Raw genomic sequence first — 19,050 nt, forward strand, 5'->3', positions numbered from 1 at the left:
CCCTCGACCTCCATCCTGTCGTGCGACGGCGATCACCCCACCCCGACGACCAAAATCGATACGAACACGGACACTAGTGCCTGCCGAATTTGAACAATCAGCAATCAGCATCCGACCGACTGAATCGGGGGCACGGACGCTGGTGATCGACGCCAGCCCCTCACGTCAGCATACAGCCACCAACCACCTGTCAAGCGTCAACGAGCGACGAACATCGCGCTGCTAAGCATAAGGGGGACGCGAGCTGTGCATTCACTGTGACTGCATGGAGCTGCGTCCCGCACGACCACAACAGTCCGACACACGACTTGAACGACCCCGAGCACATCACTCCACCCCACTAGCCACATGGCGCCTTTCTTCTTCAAAAGCCAGCAGCAGGCGAGTGGCAGCGCACCTGTCCCGCCAAGCAAGGATGCCCCGTCCAAGAAGAAGGTGAAGCCTTCGACTGCGAACGGGCAGCTCGCCCCGACCAAGTCGTTCTTCTCCCTCAGCAACAGCTCCCGACAGAGGCTTGCAGCTCTCGACCCCCTCTCGCCTCCACTACCCTCCACACCGACTCTACAACAGCAGCAGTCTTCTCCCACCTCGCCGGGCTCCCACGCCTCGAGCGACATGTATCCCTACCCGCATTCCCTCCTCGACGAGCGCGACCTGTACCCGACACGACCGCAGTCTCCGCAGCTGACGCGGAGCACGAGCGCCGAGGCGCCTCCGCCGAGCCGTCTCAACCCCGCCCGCCTCCTCCGACGAAAAGCCTCCGGCAAGCGGAAAGACAAGGAGCGCGAGCAGCCCCGCGAGCCAAGGGACGAGGAGCAACTCGCCCCCGAGGGCGGGTGGCACCGCCGCAACGGCTCGAACGGGAGTCTCAGCCTCGTGCATTCCAGCAGTCTGGGGAGTTTCCGCGCCACTTCCCCGATCGACATGCAGTACCGTCCTCAACCGGGCTTTCACGGACGTCGGCCAAGTGCAAGCGGTTCGGCGCTGAATCTCGCCCCTTCGGGCGGATTCGTGCAGGAGACGCTCAGCAGCCCCGTCATGATGCACCACTTTGGCAGTGCAGCTTCCTTGGCCCTGGGTTATACGGGGAGTATACGCAGCATGCGGTCCGACGACAGCAAGCGCCTGCCGATCCCCTTCATCCACGACGGGGACATGGTCGTGAGCGAGGTCATCGAGCATCCGTTCCTGAACGCTGGCGCTGCGAGCGCGACCTCGGCGCCGGCGACGACCATCACGCCAAGCACGAGCAGCACGGGCACGATCGGCGCGCCGAGTATCCGCGCACCATCACCGGCGTTCGCGGAGGGTGTGGAGCCCTCGCCACCAAGACGGAGAGGTGGGAACCCGCCCCCGCCGCTCCGGCCGCAGCCGAGCTTGCCCAGCCTGAACCGCAGTTCAAGCCCGGCACCAATCCTGCCCAAGGGCCACAGCCGGGCACAGAGCCCGATGAGCAGTGATGTCGAGGAGCCCCGTATCACGGCCGAGTGGCTGGCACGCAAGCCGAGCACGAGGCGGAGAGTCCAGCCGAGCTTCAGCAGCCTCGCTCGGGACGACAGGCCTCTAGCTGAGAGACGCGGGAGCGATGGACGTGCCGAGCTCGGTCGAGTCGAGCCGCCAAGGGAGCTCCGCGAGGACAGGCGAGGCAGCGACGGCCGAAGGGGCAGCGATGGTCGAGACCGAGCCCGGGGCTCTGGCGGAACGGTCAGCTCAAGCTCAGGCGCCAGCGCCGAGGACGCGATCCTGACCCCCGTGCTCTCGCCGCGCCTCTCCGGTCTCCCAACCCCAGGCCAGCAACAGCGCAACACCACCTTCCCGCCCACGAGCCTCCGGCGGCGGGCTCGGCGCGGGCCTGTCCGCCAACTTCTACTCTCAAAAGGCAGGCAGCACGTCGTCCCTCCGCCTCCCCGTCGAGAAGCACCCGCGAGCGTGTTCGCCGTCTGAAAAGCGAGACCTGCGCGATTCACGGGAGAAGCCCGCCGCGCCGCCACCCCTGCCCTCCATCCCAAGTCGGTTGAGCGGGGAGCTCGGCGCAGGCTACGAGGTCAGCGTGCAGTGCATCAGCACCGGGGAGGAGATCCGGTGGGAAGTCGTCATGCGCCGCGCGAAGCCGTCCCCGGGGTCTGTGGGTCAAGTCGCACTCGGCAAAGAGGGCACGACGGCGAGCGCGCCCGCCGGCGCGGGGAGCGTGAACCTGAACCTGGCGCTGGACGTCGAGCAGCCGAGCGGCAAGATGCTCTTCCTGTCTTCGAGCGGGGAGCAGATCCGCGCTCGCACAAGGTCGTCGACGTCGCCTCGTGCGTCCCGCTTGGATGGGAGCTTGCCGCCTCTCCCGGCCAAGGACAAGGACGTCGTGAGGGAGAAGGAGGCCCCCCTGCCCCCTCTGCCAGTCAGCGCGCTGCCGCTGCCGCACCCTACGCATGCGCATAGTCACTCCTTTGCAGGCCGCGGACACTCGCGCAACCTCTCTCTCGCCCAGTATCCTTCGCACGCGCACGGGTTTCAGCCCTTCAACCAGGTGGGGACCGTCCCGGGCACGGCTTCGGGAACGGCTTCGGGACAGACATTCCAGCCGACGCAGCCGCAGCCCTACTACTCGGATCGCGAGACGCACCACCGTCCCTCCAGGCCGCTGCCCATCCCCGGCCCCGGCCTGGGCGAACGGAGCCAGCTTCCCTACGCGCAGCCCTACTCGCCCGCCACGACCGCGCCCTCGCCGGCCACACCGGCGTTCAGCGGCCCGCCGCTCGTGCTCGAGCCCGCTGCCCCGGCTGAGCGGCATCCGAACCGCGACAAGGTGGCGGATGAGGGGCTCTGGAGGGAGTACAGGTTTGAGGCGGCGTGAGCGGCGCATCATAGCCTGATGAAGGTCTCACGCTTGCAAGCGATCGAGACCTCCTTGGTTCCGACGAAAGTACTACTGTCAACTCTTTAGTAGCCCCCACGGCACATCACTATACCCTACATACCTTTGTTTATAGTTCTTGTTGACGAACACTTCTGTTCTATGTATTTAGTACCTTTCTGCGACTGTCACATCCCGCATATTGCAAGCTCGGAGTTGGTGTGGAAGCTCAGTCTAGTCGTTCCTCGTCAGTCACCATCAGTCACCATCAGTCACCATCAGTCACCGTGAGTCACCGTCAGTCACCGTGAGTCACCAGTGCCTAGCCGCGATCCCGTCCAAACTCTCCATCCCACCAATCTCACTTGCATGCGCATTACTTCTGCTTCCTGACGGCGTCCTTGTTTCCATGTCCCTTCTCAATCTTTGACTCCTTGCGCTGCGCGTACCCGCTCCAGCTCTCGTCATACACTGCCTCATGGGCGAGCATCTGGTTCTCGCCCTCAGCCACGGCGCGCGCGGCCAGCCAGCCAACGCACGCCGTCATGCCGCTGCCGCACGAGAAGACGAGCCCGCGCCCGTCGAGCGCAATCTCGTCCCACACCGTCTTGCCGCCGACGCCGTCGATGATGATCTGGCTCAGCTCCTGCGGCGACCGGTAGCGCGTGTACGGCTCTGTCTCCGAGGGCTCGGTCAGCAGGTCGTTGAACGGCAAGGGCAGCGAGTTCGGGATGTGCCCGCTGGGGAGGCCTGGACGCGGCTCGGGCGCCTCGCCCGCGTAGCGCGGGATTGCGCGAGCGTCGAGGACTACGTCGGCCAGCGCCGGGTCTGCGGTCGAGTTGTCCACCATCTGCTCGTACGCTGCGGGTTAGCTTTTGCAATGGCGGAATCAGAGCTTGAGTGGAGTACACTTACACCTGACGTAGTCGTCGTGCCTCTTCGGGACGGGGTAGGAAGAACGCTTCGCGGCGACGGGGTCCTTGCTCAGCTCCTCCTCGTCGACGTCGTAGCCCTCCTCAATCCAGCGGGGGAGACCGCCGTTCAGCGCGGACACCTTGTCGTGGCCAAGGGCTGGGGTCAGCTACAGCGGAAGTTGCGAGCCAGCTGACTCACCCTTGAACGTGAACACGCCACGCGGGGCGGAGAACACGCCCACCGTGTCGTACACGACGACGTGCGTGTCGGGCGTGATGCCGAGGGTCTCTGGGCGTCAGCTTAACCAGTGTAGACTAGGAAGCTGATCGCAATGCTCGCTCTGGTGGGCAGGGCTGTAAAAGAAGCAAAGAAGGGGAGAAGAGGTCAGAGGATGAGACGTACCAACAGCCTCCCTAAAAGTCTCGGCCGAGGGGAGCATATGCGTCAGCCCCAAGGGGTTCTTGGCCGGATCATGCTCCGCGACCTTGTCGAGGTTGAAGCGGAGTGCGCCCGGGATCCGGGGTCCTTGGAGGTACTCCTGGTCCGCGTTGCGCGGGTTGTTGGGCATGTGCCAGGACACGTCGAGGACGGCAAGGTTCTGCTGTCAGCACGAGCGAACGAGCGCGCAGCGCGAGTGAGCCGCGCGAGTGAGCCAGGTTGAATCTTCCCCACCCTCTCTCTCTCGCTACGACACTGCTCCTTCTCAAACCACTCAGCCACCGGCTCTGGTTGGGAATGGCTGGGACGGCTCGGCCGGCTCGGCCCCAGCGACAAAGCTTGGTGGGCCCAGCGCGGCCAGCGCCCTCCTGTCGAAAGGAAGCAGGGAGGAATCAGTAGAGAGGAGACACGGAGAGAGGGGCAGAGCAACTCCGCTCGCTACGCTCGCTCCGTTGCGTACTCACCTCCTTGGGCAGATTCCGGAGCTCTGTCGGGCTGACCAGCAGTGGCCAGCGTTTGAACCCGGGCGGAGTTCCCGTCGCCATGGTCCTGATCTTTGCTGCGCCGAGTCCGTTCCGAAGTCCGAGTCCGAGGCGGGGGAGGGTGCTCATTACTCTTGCTTTCTCTTGCTTGCTTGGGTTGAAGGTCGAGGCGTGGAGAGATAGACGCTTCGGACCTGCGGACCTGACTTATCTATGAGAGCTGCGTGAGTCGGTGAGGTTGGTAGATTGGCTGGCTGGCTGCCGCAAGCCAGTTCGGAATGGATGACATCAGTTCGGTCAGTCGGCCATTCTATTTGGTTCCGCGGGATCTGACCGAAGACGTGATCGAGGCTGCGATAAGCGAGATGCCGACCTATGTTGTGCTGCTATGCATACATTGCTCATGGCTCTACCAAGTCTACCGAAGATGTACTCTACGCTGCACCGCTACGCCGCTGCGCCGCTGCGCGACTGACGTCGCTCCGCTCCGCGATGCTCGCTCACGCCGCCACCTGCGCATAGCTCCCGTACAGTTCCCGCCTGACTGCAAAGTACGTGCCACTGACCGGGCCCTCGAGCACGACGCGGCCCTCCTCCAACTTCCGGACAGCCACAATACTCCCCTTGGCGCCGGGCTCGACGCCAGGTCCACAGACGAGGACACCCTCACCCGCGAACTGGGCCGGGATGCCGAGCGTGCCGAGCCGGTTCTTGAGCGCGAGCAGGCGCAGGTCGCCGATGAACAGTGAACTCGGGAGCGTGAGCGGGCCACTTGGGGGAGCCTGGGCTTCACGGGCCGCGAGCGAGTGGGCCGGGTCGATGATGTTTTCGTCTGCGTTCTCCTCGACCTCGATAGGCTCAGTCTTCACCGCAGCTTCAATGTCCGCGGCCGCCTTGACGGCAGTTTGCTCCGCTGCAGCCTCGTCGTCCGCATTCGTCTCGGCCGTCGCTGCCGTCGCCGGCGCATCCGTCACGGCCTCCCGCGAGTCCTCCTCCGCCTCTGCCTTCTCCTCGACCGCCTCGCCGGCGGGTCCCACGGCCTCAGCGGCCGCCTCGGCCTTGGCTTCGGCGTCCGTCTCCGTGTCGCCCCCGTGCGCCGTACCCTTTTCCTTGCCGGCGGCCGCGTCCGCCTCTTCCTCGACCTTGACCTCGGCCTGGAGCGGGGGCAGGACGACATCGGCCGACTCGAGGATGGGCACCGTCGAGCCGGTAGCGTAGGCCAGCTTGCCCTGCACCATGGCAATCTCGTACCCCTCGAACCGGCTCAGGCGGCCCGCGAGCAGGCGGCCCATACTGTCGCCCAGCTGCAGACTGTACGACTGCACGTGCTCTCCAATCTGGATCGGCTGGTACGGGCCGGGGTAGAACGCGTCGTGCGTAATCTTGGGCGTCTGCGCAAAGTACGCCTTCAGCGCCTCGGATGCGGGGGTCGTGGATTTCACAACGACGAGCTTTCGCGGCGCCAGGTCGGTTACGATGGTGCGAATCGCTTGCCCGTCGTGCTCGCCTGCCATGTCGATGTAGGCGATGCTCGCGTGCAGGTCCACGCCGACGATGGACGAGACAAACTTGCTCGGCGGCTCCGGGGCTTGCTTCGCCTTCTCCTCCTCGGCGGCCTTGCGGCGCTTCGCCGCGCGGACCTCCTCCGTCTCGCCGTCTTCCTCGATCTCGCGGCCCTTGCGAATCCACTGACCGACGTCCAGACCCTCGCCGAAGGAATCGACCTTGCGTCCCTTGGCAATGTAGGGGAACATACGGAAGCGCGTTCCGCGCAACACGCTCTGGCCCTTGACGAAGATGTCGAAGGACATTGTCCGTGCATCCTCGCCGTCGCCGGCAAAAGCGTTCGCGCCCTCCTGGTGCAGACCGGCCAGGTCGCCCGCCTCAGAGTCAGAATCCGAGTCGCTCTCCAGATCGTCGGCCTCGAGCATGCGGTTGTTCCGCTCCAGGGCGGCCTGGTGCGCCGCCTCGCGCTCGCGCTTCTCCCGCTCGGCAGTCTCGTACGCCTCCAGCTCCTCGCCAGAGAGCGGCTCCTTGGCGTCCAACTCGAGCTCAAGACGACCCTCCATCGGCGTGGCATGGCCGATCTTGCCGTGTCCGTAGTGCGCACCCTCATCCTGGTGCGCTTCCCAGCGTGCGTAGAGCTCGCGCGCCAGAGTCCGGTCCTCTCCGTGTCCCGTCAGCAGGACGACATTGCCCGGAACGCTGGCCATGGATGCGAACAGCGTGCGAGACGGGCCATGCGACATAGTCGGCGGGATCGCGAGAACGAGTTTTGGTCGGTTCGCGGGGTACTTCTCGAGCAGCTCTTCGGGCGTCGCGAAGAACTGTACGTGGCTGTGGTGTCAGCTGACATAGACCGAGCTTCAGCGTACCTGAAGTCCAGTGCTCCGTACTCCGAGCCAAGATTCACGAGCGCCTTGCGCTTGCGGCCCTTTCTCCGGTCGAGGGCGGCAACGACGTCGTCGGCTCCGCTTTCACGCACAACACCGCCCATCCACTCCAACAGCGAGCGCGCAAACGACACCATGTCCTGCGCTGTCCGGCTGACAAGGCAGAGCGGGTGGTTCCACTGCGCTGCCGGTCCGCCCGGAGCCGCTGTTCGCTTGAAGCTCCAGTGCTGGTCGAGCAGGACGAGCAGCTCGAGCAGACGCGGGCTCGCGTCACACGGCATGAGCACTGATCGTCCGCCCGCCAGCGTCGCAGTGACGAGGTCGAGGATGGCGGTCTCGCGTTCTCTTCGCTTGGCGTTGACGGCGTTGCTCCTTCCTCCCTCAACGATGAGCAGGTCTGGTCGTCGAATGTCCTCTGCGTATCCTTGCAGACCGCCCTGGCCCGTGACCATTCCGTCGAGATGGCGCTCTCCCGTATGGTTGATACCGACTGCGTAGAGCACGGTACCGCTCGTCGGGGAACGGATCTTGAACAGTGTGCCTCCCAGCACATGTCCGGAGGGGAACGGCGTCAAGAGCAGGTGGCTAAGCTCGCCGCCGAGATGCAATGGCTGGTTGTACCGGATCGCCTTGATGTGGTCGAACGCCTCGTGGATCTCCTCTGTTGTGGGCACGAAGGGGCCCTTAAACTCGCCTTCCTCGTCCGAGACGGGGCACTCGGCACGCCAGCTCTCAGCCTCGGCCAGGCTCACGACTCGGCCCATCTCTACCGTCGGCTGCGTAGCGTAGACGGGACATTTGAGACCCCAATGTGCACGAGCATAAGCGTAAAGCCCGAGGTACTGTGTCGGGCTGTGCGAGAGCAGCACCAGTGACAGTGTCGGCGCGAGACTGCGGTCAGTTCGGTAGACGGCGTAGTAACTCACTCCCGAATCTTCTCCTCGTACTCCCAGGACGTCTGCTGTGCCGATGCACGGTAATCGCGTTGTCCCATGTCCAGCAATATCCGCGCATCGTCGAGCTCGAGGAAGTAGGACACCGGCTCGTCCGGCGATACCGATGTCGCCGAGGACGAGAGCGGTGTCAGCGTGATCATGGTGCCGGATCAGTGCCAGACGGCACGCTGCGCAACGGGTCGATCGAGTGGAAGAGCGTCGCTTTGGCTTCTTGCGCGATGTCGGATCGATGCGCGCTGCAGCTCTGGAGTATCACTTGGGCGAGTGGAGGCGGTATTGATGTCAGCGATCGGCAAGTTCGAGTTGGTTGTTCTGGTGAGGTGAGCGAATGTCGGATGGAGGTCGGAGTGGGTCACGTGAAACGTCAACCGCGCCAGAAGCCATCGTGTGGTGAGACAATAACGGAAGCAGATGAGATTTGGAAAGTGTGCGTGCGATTAGGGGGTACTGGAAAATGAATGATGCGTGCCTTGGGATAATTCAACCGCTGAGGTTAATCTGCGAAAAAGTCGAGACCAGACGTCACAGGGCCCAGACGTCGAGGACGGGCACATCCGTTGGGCTGGTCTGTTGAACAACATCTACGGCTACATGCATGCTCCTGCACCACAGTCGGACAACGGCCTTGCATTACCTCGGTGCTGCAGACGGCCATTCCAACACGCCGGTTGGAGCGGGGCCGCGCTGTCGGATGTGGATGTGAGGGAAAGGGGGGAAGAGTGGGGTGTGGGTATGATTGCTGGCTGAGACGTGCGACGGCCATCCGGAATCCAGAATGCCAGCAGCAATGCGGGGTGGCTGTACGCTCCGACGACCTTTGGCCAGGAGTAAGCGAAGCGTCGTGTTCCCCCGGTCGATCGAAGAGCAGTCCCAAGGTCCTTGCTCGTACCTCACCAAGCTGCAGGTGCATGGCTGCTTTGGATCGTCTGACCATGGCCGCCACGATTCCCAGGGGGGGGGAAGAAGGCGAGCGAGTCGAGGCGCCGCACGCCATGCGCCATGGTATGCAGGCCGGGTGCCAAGTGGACAGTGCACAGAGGTCTTATGGGAGACTATGGGCTGAGGTTTGTGCACGCCAGACTGCTTTGAGCCTGGCCACGCAGGCGGATGAGAGGGATGGCGCCCAGAATAGGAGTGGGAAAAGCGTCAAGGCCCTGTGCTGCTGCTGCTGCTGCAAGAGCGAGTGTGTGTACCAAACACAGCCATGGATGAGGGATAGTATCCTGGGAGCGGTGTCGCGCGTTGAGTGTCGTGGCGTGTGCGCGGGTTGTCTCGATCAGGAGTCGAGAGGGAGCCAAGGCAATGCGAGATCCACTCAGCGTGCCCAAATCCCCGCCGCGTCGAGCCGCCAATGGATCCTGAACAGCCAGCAATCAGCCTCGTCTCTCCGCACGCTCCAGACCTCACTCTCACTCGACCCTTCATCCACAGACAGAGCCTCATTCCGTCTTTCCACATCATCACCAACCACCCTCAATCGATCCAATCTCACACCCATCGTCCGGCACTTCATCATCATCATCATCACCATACACATCATCATCGCATTCATCACTCACTCTCCCACCGTCATCTCATTCACCCCGCACAGCCTCCCATGAAAGCCGCATAGTCAACGACACAACCGCATCCACATTCTCCCCCCTCCACCCTCCACCCGCATCGACCACCGCCGTGTCCCCTCACCGCACTCGACCGGCCTCACCCTGCACCCACCCCCCTCCTCGCCCTCGCACCTACCTCCCTCTCACTCACACTCACACTACTCAACCACCGACAATACATACTCTGAGCCGTCTCTGATCCTGGCGACACACCCACACCTCCCCCCTCAGCCATGTCGTCGTCGCCGACACCGTTCGCGGTGTCGCCTTCGCCGTCAGCTGAAATCAGGTCACAAGCCATCGCAAAACTGAAACGCGCTGCCTCCCTTCCGCGAAACCCGGACGGCCGACGCGCACTTCAGCTACAGACACCCCCGCGACCTTCTCCCGCCCATGTCGTCCAACCCGGCCTTGGTCCCGACGACAGCTTCAACGGAAGCTCGACCGGACACAGCGTCGCCGCGACACCGACCTCTATCCGCTTCGAGGACTACAGCGAATCTGAGGAGCTCCTCGATCAGGCAGATCCATTCGACGCTTACGCTTACGGCAATGGCACAATGATGCAAAGGTCGGCGTCCGACTCTTCTGGCTTTATTCCGCAAGTCACTTATTCGACGACTAGCACCCCCTTCTACAGCGCCCAACCCTCTCCAGTCAGTGGCCCTGGGCCCGACTGGGCCGCGTACCAGCTAGCCCAGTCATATCTCCCATCCATCAGCCCTATCCCGACTAGCACCCCGCCCAGCGCCTTTCCGGGCAATTTGACCGCTTCGGGTGCAGGACGGAATACTCCCAGTCCTCTTCCGACCCTAGGAGAGCTTCGAAACCTGTCTCGATCAAACTCGGCGGCAGCGAGAGCCAACGCTATGAATAAATTGACCGGTGGGACGTACACGCCGACACCGTCGCGCAGTCTCGCCTCATCCACGCCAGTTTCGTCAGAAGAGGACGTGACTCTCGGTCTCCCGGGCGCGCGGCCCTCGCTTCATCGAGCTGGCACCATTGGCATCCCTCGCATGTTCGGACTTGCGGTGGACGAGCCAGTCGACGATGATGTGGTCACACCGCCATCGGCTGAAGCCCCCATCCCTGACACGGCGTTCGATGTCCCTCGACCCCGGCTCCAGCGTAGTTTTACCGTGTCGTCTTCCAACATGGGCGAAGAGCGACGTAGCGCGGTTGGACGACGAATGGTAGAGCGCCTCGCCGAGCGACGTGCCGCCCGCCAGAAGGAGGAGCAAGAGGTTCGTGTACTGTGGGAGGAGCGCCGCCGCACCAAGCAGCTCAGCATGATGAGCGGCTCTCGTGACTCGGGTGCTTCCACCAACACGAATGCAACGGAGCAGCAACGGACACCGCTCTACTCGCCGCAGGCTGTGACGGCCAACTCTATCTCACCGCTCGCCAGCATCGCTTTACTGGGACGGGGTCCGGCGCCCACCGCCGCGGACAGAAACTCTGAGCCCTCTGAAGAAGGTGCATTTGAGTTCGAGTCGCACCTTAATCGCAGCGTATCCACTCGTACCGCCAGATCCGCGAGGGGTGAGGTCATCGAGCCCAAGGTCCCAAGCCCACTATCAGAGAACGGAGACGTGTACGACGATGGTAACAGGGATACCAAAGACTACTCTGAGCAGTCTCACTCGTACCACGAGGACCACGAAATCCTTGAGACGCCGCAAGACCTTCCGAGTAGGCCGTTTGCGGGGGCCACGCGACACGCGACCCAAGCCTCGACATCGTCTCAAGGGACTGTTGTGCCTCCTGTACCTCCTAAAGGCGACGTTTTTGGTGGCGGCGAGCACTTGGGACGTCTGAACGGGTCGACACCACCTGAACCACGACAAGCTCCGCGTGTGCCTGAGAACGGTGGGTTCGACAAGAATGTGTTGGGTGCGAGCGTCCGAAGCGACACCGGCCATGGCGGTTACTTTGATGACGCGTCTAGCAACGGACATTGTAAGTGCATCATTCTGCGATCGACACTGACCAAGCTGCAGCTAGCGCTCGCGCAATCTCCCCTATGTCTCCCCGCGAACCAGCTCACTCGCACGGCGACCACCGACAGCACAAGCAGACCCCGAGCATGTCTAAGCAGATTGGGCGGAATATGCTTGCTGTACTGCGCAAGAGGAGCGGCAGCCGGACGTCCAACAACCATGATGGCCCAGTGAGCCCGGGTATCAGTCGCCAGGTCTCAGATGAGTCTGTGCAGAACAACCCCAATGATCGCGCCCGCCATCAAGGTACCAACGGAACCGCTACGCCCTCGACGTCAGACCACCTTGCGTCGTCTACTGCGAGCAGCGTGCAGCATCACAGCAACCACTCTGGGGCGGCGTCCCCGAGTTTCCTCCCGCGGGCGGCCCCCAACGACCCTCGAGTCCACAACTCGAAACTGTCACCCTTCCCTGGTATCCAGGCTCTGGAGCAGCAGAAAAACCGCTCTGCTAGCGAGCCCGTGCGGGAGCGGAGCCAAGCGACGCCGGCTGGCCGCACGTCAAACGACGATGGTACCTCGAGTTCGCACGGTCATGGAAGCAGCTCGCACGGCCACGGCCAGACCATGCACACGCGGGGCGTCAGCGACGACCGCTCAGCTGATCATCACTCGACCTCAAACCACCAGACGTACTCGCAATCTGGGCACTCCCACACGCCCTCGGCGACGTATTCGCAGAACACGCATAACTCGCAGTCTACCCACGGCACTAACGGTAGCGCCGATTTGGCTCCGAATCTAATGCGCAGCTCTTCACGGTCGCGTCCTGAAATACCAGCGTTCATGACGAACCGTCGTCGTGCTCCCCCTCCTCCCATTGAGCTCGGTACCTCAAACGTTGATTCGATCGACGACGATTCCGATCAGACGACGATGCCTCTGTCCATCAAGTCTCAGGCTGTCATCAGCCGCATGAATGCGCTGATGGCCCTGCCGCCCGATGACCCCGCGCGCCCCGATTTCCTCGACGACCCGCCCCGCAAGCTTCTCCTCGCGCAGCAGGTCCTGCAAGTTGTCAACTCGCAGACGGTCAAGGATCGCTACTTGTTCCTGTTCAACGACATTCTCGTCATTGCGAAGCCGTTGATCACTCAGGGTGCGATGGCCACGCTCGACATGCAGTTCATGGTCAAATCGATCGTCAGCCTGAGCAGCGTTGTGGTTTCAGGCATCACGGACGAGCCGACGCAGGAACAGCCGCGCCACCCGGTCGTGCGCAAGTTTATCACCAGCTTTGCCGACGACCCGCAGTCGGCTGTCCACAACCTGATGGAGCGCAGCCAGCCCAAGATCGACACGGTCACCCTCGGCAGCCTGCTCTTCCGCACGTACGAGCTCGACAAGGGGCAGTTGGGCCTGCTACTCGCCAACGACCAGCCGCTGCTCAGCACGTTCCTCGACCGGTTCCACTTTGAGCACATGGATATCGACAACGCTTTGCGTGTGTTCATCCTTGCGGTCCGTCTCCCCTCGGATGTCCAGACGGCCGAGGCGCTGCTCCGTGGATTCGCTATCGGCTATCACCGCGCCAACGAGGGCTTGCTTCCCTACGACCTCGCCGTCGCGCAGGAACTGGTTGTTGCGATCGTGTCGCTCAACGATATGCTGTACTCGACGTTCGGCTTTGCATTCCCGAACCACGCCGTGTCGCGTGACCGCTTCATCCACAGCTTCCGCAACCGCGACCTGCACCACCAGGTGCCGGACGAGACGCTGGAGAACCTCTACTACTCGATTCGGAATAACCGCCTCGTGCAAGCGCTCGGCCCGCAGGACGCGCACCGCGTGCGGGACATTCAGCTCGAGCCGTCGCGCCCGCCGAGCAAGCTGACGTTCAACGACTGGTCCGACCCGATTACCGTGTCGATCCCGAAGCCAGACTCGGCGTTTGGTATCCGCCTCCTAGGCTCTGGGCTCGAGTTTGACCCGCCCTTCCTTGACTTCTCCAACACTGCCGAGTGCACCTTCCGTGTGCGGGGTACGTCCCTTGGCCCGAAATCAATGCTGTTCGGCCGCGTCGGCTCGAACGCGGAGCGCTACCCGGGACTCGGCAACAGCCGTGCGTTCCACGTCGAGCGCGCGTTCATGAAGCACACGTTCCAGGTGGCGTTCATGTCGACCTCGGGCGCGAAGCGAAAGTACTGCTTCTCCGTGCCCGATGCGGCGGCACGACAGCGCTGGGGCTCGCTCCTGAGCCGGCAAATTTGGCTCACGACGGAAACGAAGATCGGCGCCGGTGCGCCTCCGACGCCAGCGTTCAAGGTACGCCGCGCCGCCGAGGCCGTCGGGCTGCAGGTGCTCCGCGACGCGCTGATCCCGAAGGACGGCGAGGACGCCGCGCGCTCATCGCACGGCCACACGCCGCGCAAGGCGAGCATCTCGGCCGCGTACTCCGAGGGCGAAAAGGACACGGTCAGCGGCATGGCTGGGCTGCAAACGGGCAAGGAGCTGGTCCTGCTCGCGCGGCAGAACAGTCTCCTGCCTGGTGTCCTGGAGCTGCTCCAGAGCGGCCAGGAACGCAGCAGGTATCAGCAGCCGGCGCTGAATGGCGGCTCGGTGTCGAGCGGATCGCTCCGGAGTCATGACCTGAAGGCGATGATGGATGCGAGGCGTCTCTGAGGCGACCGCAGGTCGCCGGAAGAGGCGCTTTTGAGACCTCGCCAGATCTGTCCTCTCGTCCCCCATCTCTCATCCAAACCCCAACCCACAGTGTGCCGGCGCGCACACTCTTTCCCTCTCACACTCCAAACCATTCATGCACAATCACCATCTCCATCCACCAACCAACACAAACCAACCATTAAAACGCAAACTCAGGTTCTCCAAACAACCGGTCAATCATTCTGTTGTCATTAGCATAGGATTCTAGTGTACATATGATGCATTTGTGCAACTATGCCGCGCAGCGCTCGAGCGGAAGCGAAGCGACCGCGCAGAGCGTGCGGAGCGTGCGGAGCGTGCGGAGCGACGGTGAGCGGAGCGAGCTGCTGAGTCTGACAGAATCACGCGACCTGACACGCTGGTAGTATACTGGGCGATGAGCATGCGAGCTGTGGGCTGTGAGCGAGTGTGGGTGATGAGATCCAGCCAGCAGGTTCAGGCACGCCCGGCCAGCCGACAGGCCGTTAGGTGACGCATGTGGAGGGTGGACGGCGTGGTTTCGCCGCTGGCTTCAGGCTGGGCAGGCTGGGTTTTTTCACTGGCCCAAGTCAGCCAAGTCGGATTCCTCGAGCTTCCACTCTACCTATTTCGTCCCAAGTCCGTCAAACATGTCTTTCCTTTTCGGTGGTTGTGAGTGTCACGCACGGAGCGCCGAAGGCGCGGAGTGCGCAGAGTGCGCGGAGCGGTTGTGGAGCTGCCGAGGGAGTGGGGCATGCGTGCGATTCTTTGTGCAAGAATGGTTCCACTCGTTCCACTCGTTCCATTCGATTTCGGACACTCCGGAGCTTCAAGTCCTATCAGTCATATCCGCTCGTCTGCCATGTCCACACCTTCGTACCTTCGGGCCGGCAGGGATACAGTCGGACAGAATGTGGTCGGAAAGGAGGAGCATGCTCTCTGCGCTCGCATGCTCGCACGCTCGCTCTCCGTTCCCGTATACACTCGCAGCTCGGAGCTCGCCTGAGCTCGCTTCGCTCGCAGCTCACTCCTCGCTCCGCTCGCTCTCGCCGGCCCAACTCGCAGCTCCCTCCTCGCTTCGCTCGTCGTGAGCTCCGCTAACGTTAAGCGCAGAACTCCGGCGCCGTCTCGGAGCAAAAGGTCCAGGCCGCGCTCGTCGAGATTGAGATGATCACGGATGTCTTGTGAGTTTTGCCGCAGGCCTCCGTCGCCCGAAGTCCGCGGCCCGCAGGGCCGAGGACGAGGGACGAGGATACTAGGTTGGAGGGGATGCTGACGCTGTTACTTCACTCGACGCGCGTGACTTGTTCGCTTGCTTTCGACCCCCGATCTGCTGGACTCTACTCTGGCTGGCATTTTCTCTGGTCTTTCTGCTCACTCAACCTCCTTCGCCCACTCACTGCTCATTGTGGTGCCCGCTCACTCGCTCCGCTCGTTCACTCGTGACACTTGTGGCTCCTCACTCGCCCACTCGCTCCGCTCGTCGTCGTTCCTGCCCGCTCACTCGCTTCGCTCGTTTCGCTCATGTAGCAACCGCATCGTCTCCTCGTGCCACGCCAAGTGCATCCAGCCCGACCCCATGAAGGGCCGCTACGCCGAGCCCGAGCTGCTCAAGGGCGAGGCCGTGTGCGTCGACCGCTGCACCATGAAGTTCTTCGAGGTCAACGACAAGGTCTCCCAGCGCATGCAGGCTATGGGCGGCCAGGCCCAGATGGCCGGAAGCTTTGGCAGGTAAGCGGAGCGTCGGCGCCGTGGCAGCGGCGGCAGACGCGGACGCGAGCACACCAGTTTAATGCTGGAGCTGGATCAGCGACATTTGTCACCGCCTCTGTCTCCGCTGGATGAAGTAGGAAAGGAGAAAGCTCCCCATGGGGGCAGTATGTATCATCAGACACCATGAGATATGTTACATTGCGATTTGCGGCTGTGATTAGACTACTGACTCTACTGGGTTACTATGAAGGATGCTGTGAGGTGTGAAATGGGGGGGAGGGATAATGGGTGCCGTGTCGGCTAGCGACTGAGCGTTTGGCAGGACTGCGGGGTCATCCCGACGCAACGCTCGACGGCAGCGCGACATCGGCATTGACGGGCGACTCGAGGAGCTCAATCTTCGGCTCCCCGGGAACCTGGACGATGCCCTCGACGCCCTCCTTCTCCTTCTTGACCTCGGCCTTCTCCTCCTGATCGAGCTTCTTCTTCTTCTTCTTGTCCTTCTTCTCGGGCTCCTTGTCCGTCTCTGCCCAGCCGTCGTCCCAGTCGTCATCCTCGCTGTCCCACCACTCGGGCAGGTTCTGGGGTGCTGGGAGATTCACGAGGTCCGGGTCGAAGAGCTGCGAGTTAGCTCATGGGGCCAAGGAAGCAGCTCACCTCGATGTACGTCTCGTCCTTGTAGTGGTGTTTCGTCGGCCCACTGTGGCCGCGATACTCGGCCATGGTCGAGGCAAAGTTCCACCGCTGCATTGTGCGCAGGCAGCCGGCCACGATGCCCGTCTGGTGGATGCCCATGCTGCTGTTAGCGGCTAGTCGCCCAAAACGAGGTAGCCACGACTCACGAGTCGATGATGAGGACAGGATGGCTCCGCTTGTCCAGCACAATCTCGAGCGCAGCCTTCACAATCTCGTCTGATATCGGGCGCCAGTCGTTCAGAGGCTGGAACAGCGTCGCGCCGAGGTGCACGAAGCGCACACCGTTTGAGCGCACATATTGCAGCAGCGGCCGTATTGGGTGCTCGACCGTCAGAGAGATTATCGTCTTGAGCCGGAGCGTGGAGAGGAAGGGGATCTGGGGTCAGCTAAGTCCTGAAGGAGTACAGCTGTCGGCCGCAGGGCTGCAATACCCCTCGCGACCTTCGGTCACTCGGTGCTCACCTGTTGCGGGGTGGGGCTGGCACAGCGGTACACGCCCGGCTCGACGACGGAGAAGCGAGCGGGGACATGGATGAGCGGGCTTGGCTGCTTGGACGCCATGCCCCTGCTGTGTCGGAGTCGGGTGGTGTAGCAAAGTGCGAGATACACAAACCCGACTTGCTTCTAGCGTCAGTCGTCATATCGCCTGTAAGTGCTATCGCATCTCCATCGCCGCCGTTGAGCGAGTACTTCAGGAAAACGCCACGCGGTGAACGTGGTTTTTACGTGGTCCCCACGAGACGCAATAAAGTCCCGTTCATTGGTTCTCGTGCGCCTCCGCCGCACGCCGTCGCTGGGATTTTCCTCGATTTCGACGAACAGACCCGACGCCTGAGTTCAACGAGCGGCGGAGCGACACCTTCCCCCCATCACACCGAGCGCGACGACACTCCGGGAGACACAGAGCTGTCGACCGCGAACTCACTACCGGCTTGCTACTTGCTCATCCGAAGCTTTCGCACGCCTGCAGCAGCTCTTAAAGCGACATTGCGATTCCGAATGAGCTCGCCCGAACGACCCGACACCTCGTGCCTTTGAACCGACGAGCCTTCCCTCTTTTCTCTCGGCTACACACTATACCAAACACACTTGAACATAACGACCCATACGAACGACCTCGCGTTCGACTAAGCTCAATCTTACATACTCCCCGCCATGCTGACCGCCAGGCAGGGGCAGACGCTGCCCCGCCTCGCGGTTCTGTACCGGCACACTACCGGGCAGGCGGTCGCCGAGTCGAGCCGGCAGGCGCAGGTTCGCAGCCTGACGTTCGAGTCGCGCGACTATGGCTCTTCGGCCGCTCTCGCCCGCTCGAACGACGACCTTGACGACACGCAGGAGCCGATACGACCGCCAGCGCCGGCACTGATATCTTCCGCCTCGACCGAGACCGACGCCGGCCGAGCACCGGGGCGAGGAAGACACCTTCCCCGCGATGGAACGGCACCGATATCCAGGCGCCGCCCACGAAACCCCCGCTCCGCCAAGCCGTTCAGCAAGGGCGATCCCCTTCGGACAGACGAGCGGTTCCGGCGCATGGTGAAGGAGGCGCCGATTGGTGCCTTCCTCGCCCTGCGCAGCGTGCCGCGGCATCGCTTGACGGAGATTGATCCCAAGGACGTCAAGGCCATGTTGTGGCAGCTGACGCGCGTGCCGCGCGAGTCAGTGACGCAGGCGACGGGCCAGGAGATCACGGAGTGTTTCGAGATCCTCCGCTCGATCCTGCAGGCGCAGCCGACGTCGACGACGCAGCCGTACGACGGCGATCTTGGTGTCAACCTCCGGGGCAAGCTACTGCGCTCACTTATCCGTGCGGCCGCCAACATGGGTGCGGACCGGTTCGCCGTCGACCTCTTCTTCGAGCGCGTCGACATGCAGCTCCGCCGACCGAACCAGCGTATCATCAGCCTGAAGCAGATTGCGACCGACATCACGCATAACCGCTGGTGGCTCCTCGGCGCGCGGTTGCTGGACCCGGAACGAATCCCCGAGCAGCTCCTCAGCCCCGAGGTCATCACCGTCGCCATGAACTGCACTCTGATTGCGCGCCGACCGTGGGACACGAAGAAGCTCTTCGCCATGATGCACCCCGACGAGGCGGGGCCGGACTCGATCTGCTACTACCTGCAGGCGCTGCTCCAGCTCGGCGATCGGGACGGTGCGCACCGCGTGATGCAGGTTGCGATGGAGCGAGGCGTCGACCCGGAAAAGGTGCAGGTCGCGATGGTGAAGGGCGGCGGCCGCGGCGAGGACATGGAGGACACGGTGCGCGACTTCATGGTGCAACTACACCAGCGGCCGACGACGACGGTGCTCAATGCAATGCTCGGACAGCGTCTAGCCATGTCTGACATTCCCGGCGCGCACCGCATCGTGAGCGAGTT

General features: G+C 62.9%; 5 protein-coding genes across 5 annotated transcripts; 2 read left to right on the forward strand and 3 right to left on the reverse strand.

Annotated features, from left to right (window-relative positions):
* Positions 1-348: 348 nt before the first annotated feature.
* A1Q1_01590 (uncharacterized protein) lies at positions 349-2,845 on the forward strand (the record flags this gene model as incomplete). Its single annotated transcript, XM_014324629.1, has 2 exons — positions 349-1,704; positions 1,790-2,845. The coding sequence occupies 2 exons, from the start codon at positions 349-351 to the stop codon at positions 2,843-2,845; spliced, it is 2,412 nt and encodes an 803-aa protein (XP_014180104.1).
* Positions 2,846-3,221: 376 nt separating this feature from the next.
* On the reverse strand, positions 3,222-4,328 carry A1Q1_01591 (thiosulfate sulfurtransferase; the record flags this gene model as incomplete). The annotated part of the gene is made up of 4 exons (XM_014324630.1): positions 3,222-3,706; positions 3,761-3,916; positions 3,959-4,048; positions 4,163-4,328. 4 exons carry the CDS (start codon positions 4,326-4,328, stop codon positions 3,222-3,224), a joined length of 897 nt encoding a protein of 298 aa, XP_014180105.1.
* Positions 4,329-5,180: 852 nt separating this feature from the next.
* Positions 5,181-8,169, reverse strand: A1Q1_01592 (cleavage and polyadenylation specificity factor subunit; the record flags this gene model as incomplete). The annotated part of the gene is made up of 3 exons (XM_014324631.1): positions 5,181-7,017; positions 7,056-7,925; positions 8,000-8,169. The coding sequence occupies 3 exons, from the start codon at positions 8,167-8,169 to the stop codon at positions 5,181-5,183; spliced, it is 2,877 nt and encodes a 958-aa protein (XP_014180106.1).
* A 1,697-nt stretch (positions 8,170-9,866) lies between these two features.
* A1Q1_01593 (uncharacterized protein) lies at positions 9,867-14,257 on the forward strand (the record flags this gene model as incomplete). Its single annotated transcript, XM_014324632.1, has 2 exons — positions 9,867-11,595; positions 11,637-14,257. 2 exons carry the CDS (start codon positions 9,867-9,869, stop codon positions 14,255-14,257), a joined length of 4,350 nt encoding a protein of 1,449 aa, XP_014180107.1.
* A 2,045-nt stretch (positions 14,258-16,302) lies between these two features.
* A1Q1_01594 (uncharacterized protein) lies at positions 16,303-17,227 on the reverse strand (the record flags this gene model as incomplete). Its single annotated transcript, XM_014324633.1, has 3 exons — positions 16,303-16,590; positions 16,813-17,052; positions 17,129-17,227. The coding sequence occupies 3 exons, from the start codon at positions 17,225-17,227 to the stop codon at positions 16,303-16,305; spliced, it is 627 nt and encodes a 208-aa protein (XP_014180108.1).
* Between the last annotated feature and the right edge of the window lie 1,823 nt (positions 17,228-19,050).

Source organism: Trichosporon asahii (assembly GCF_000293215.1).
Source record: "Trichosporon asahii var. asahii CBS 2479 unplaced genomic scaffold scaffold00050, whole genome shotgun sequence".
NCBI lineage: Eukaryota > Fungi > Basidiomycota > Tremellomycetes > Trichosporonales > Trichosporonaceae > Trichosporon > Trichosporon asahii.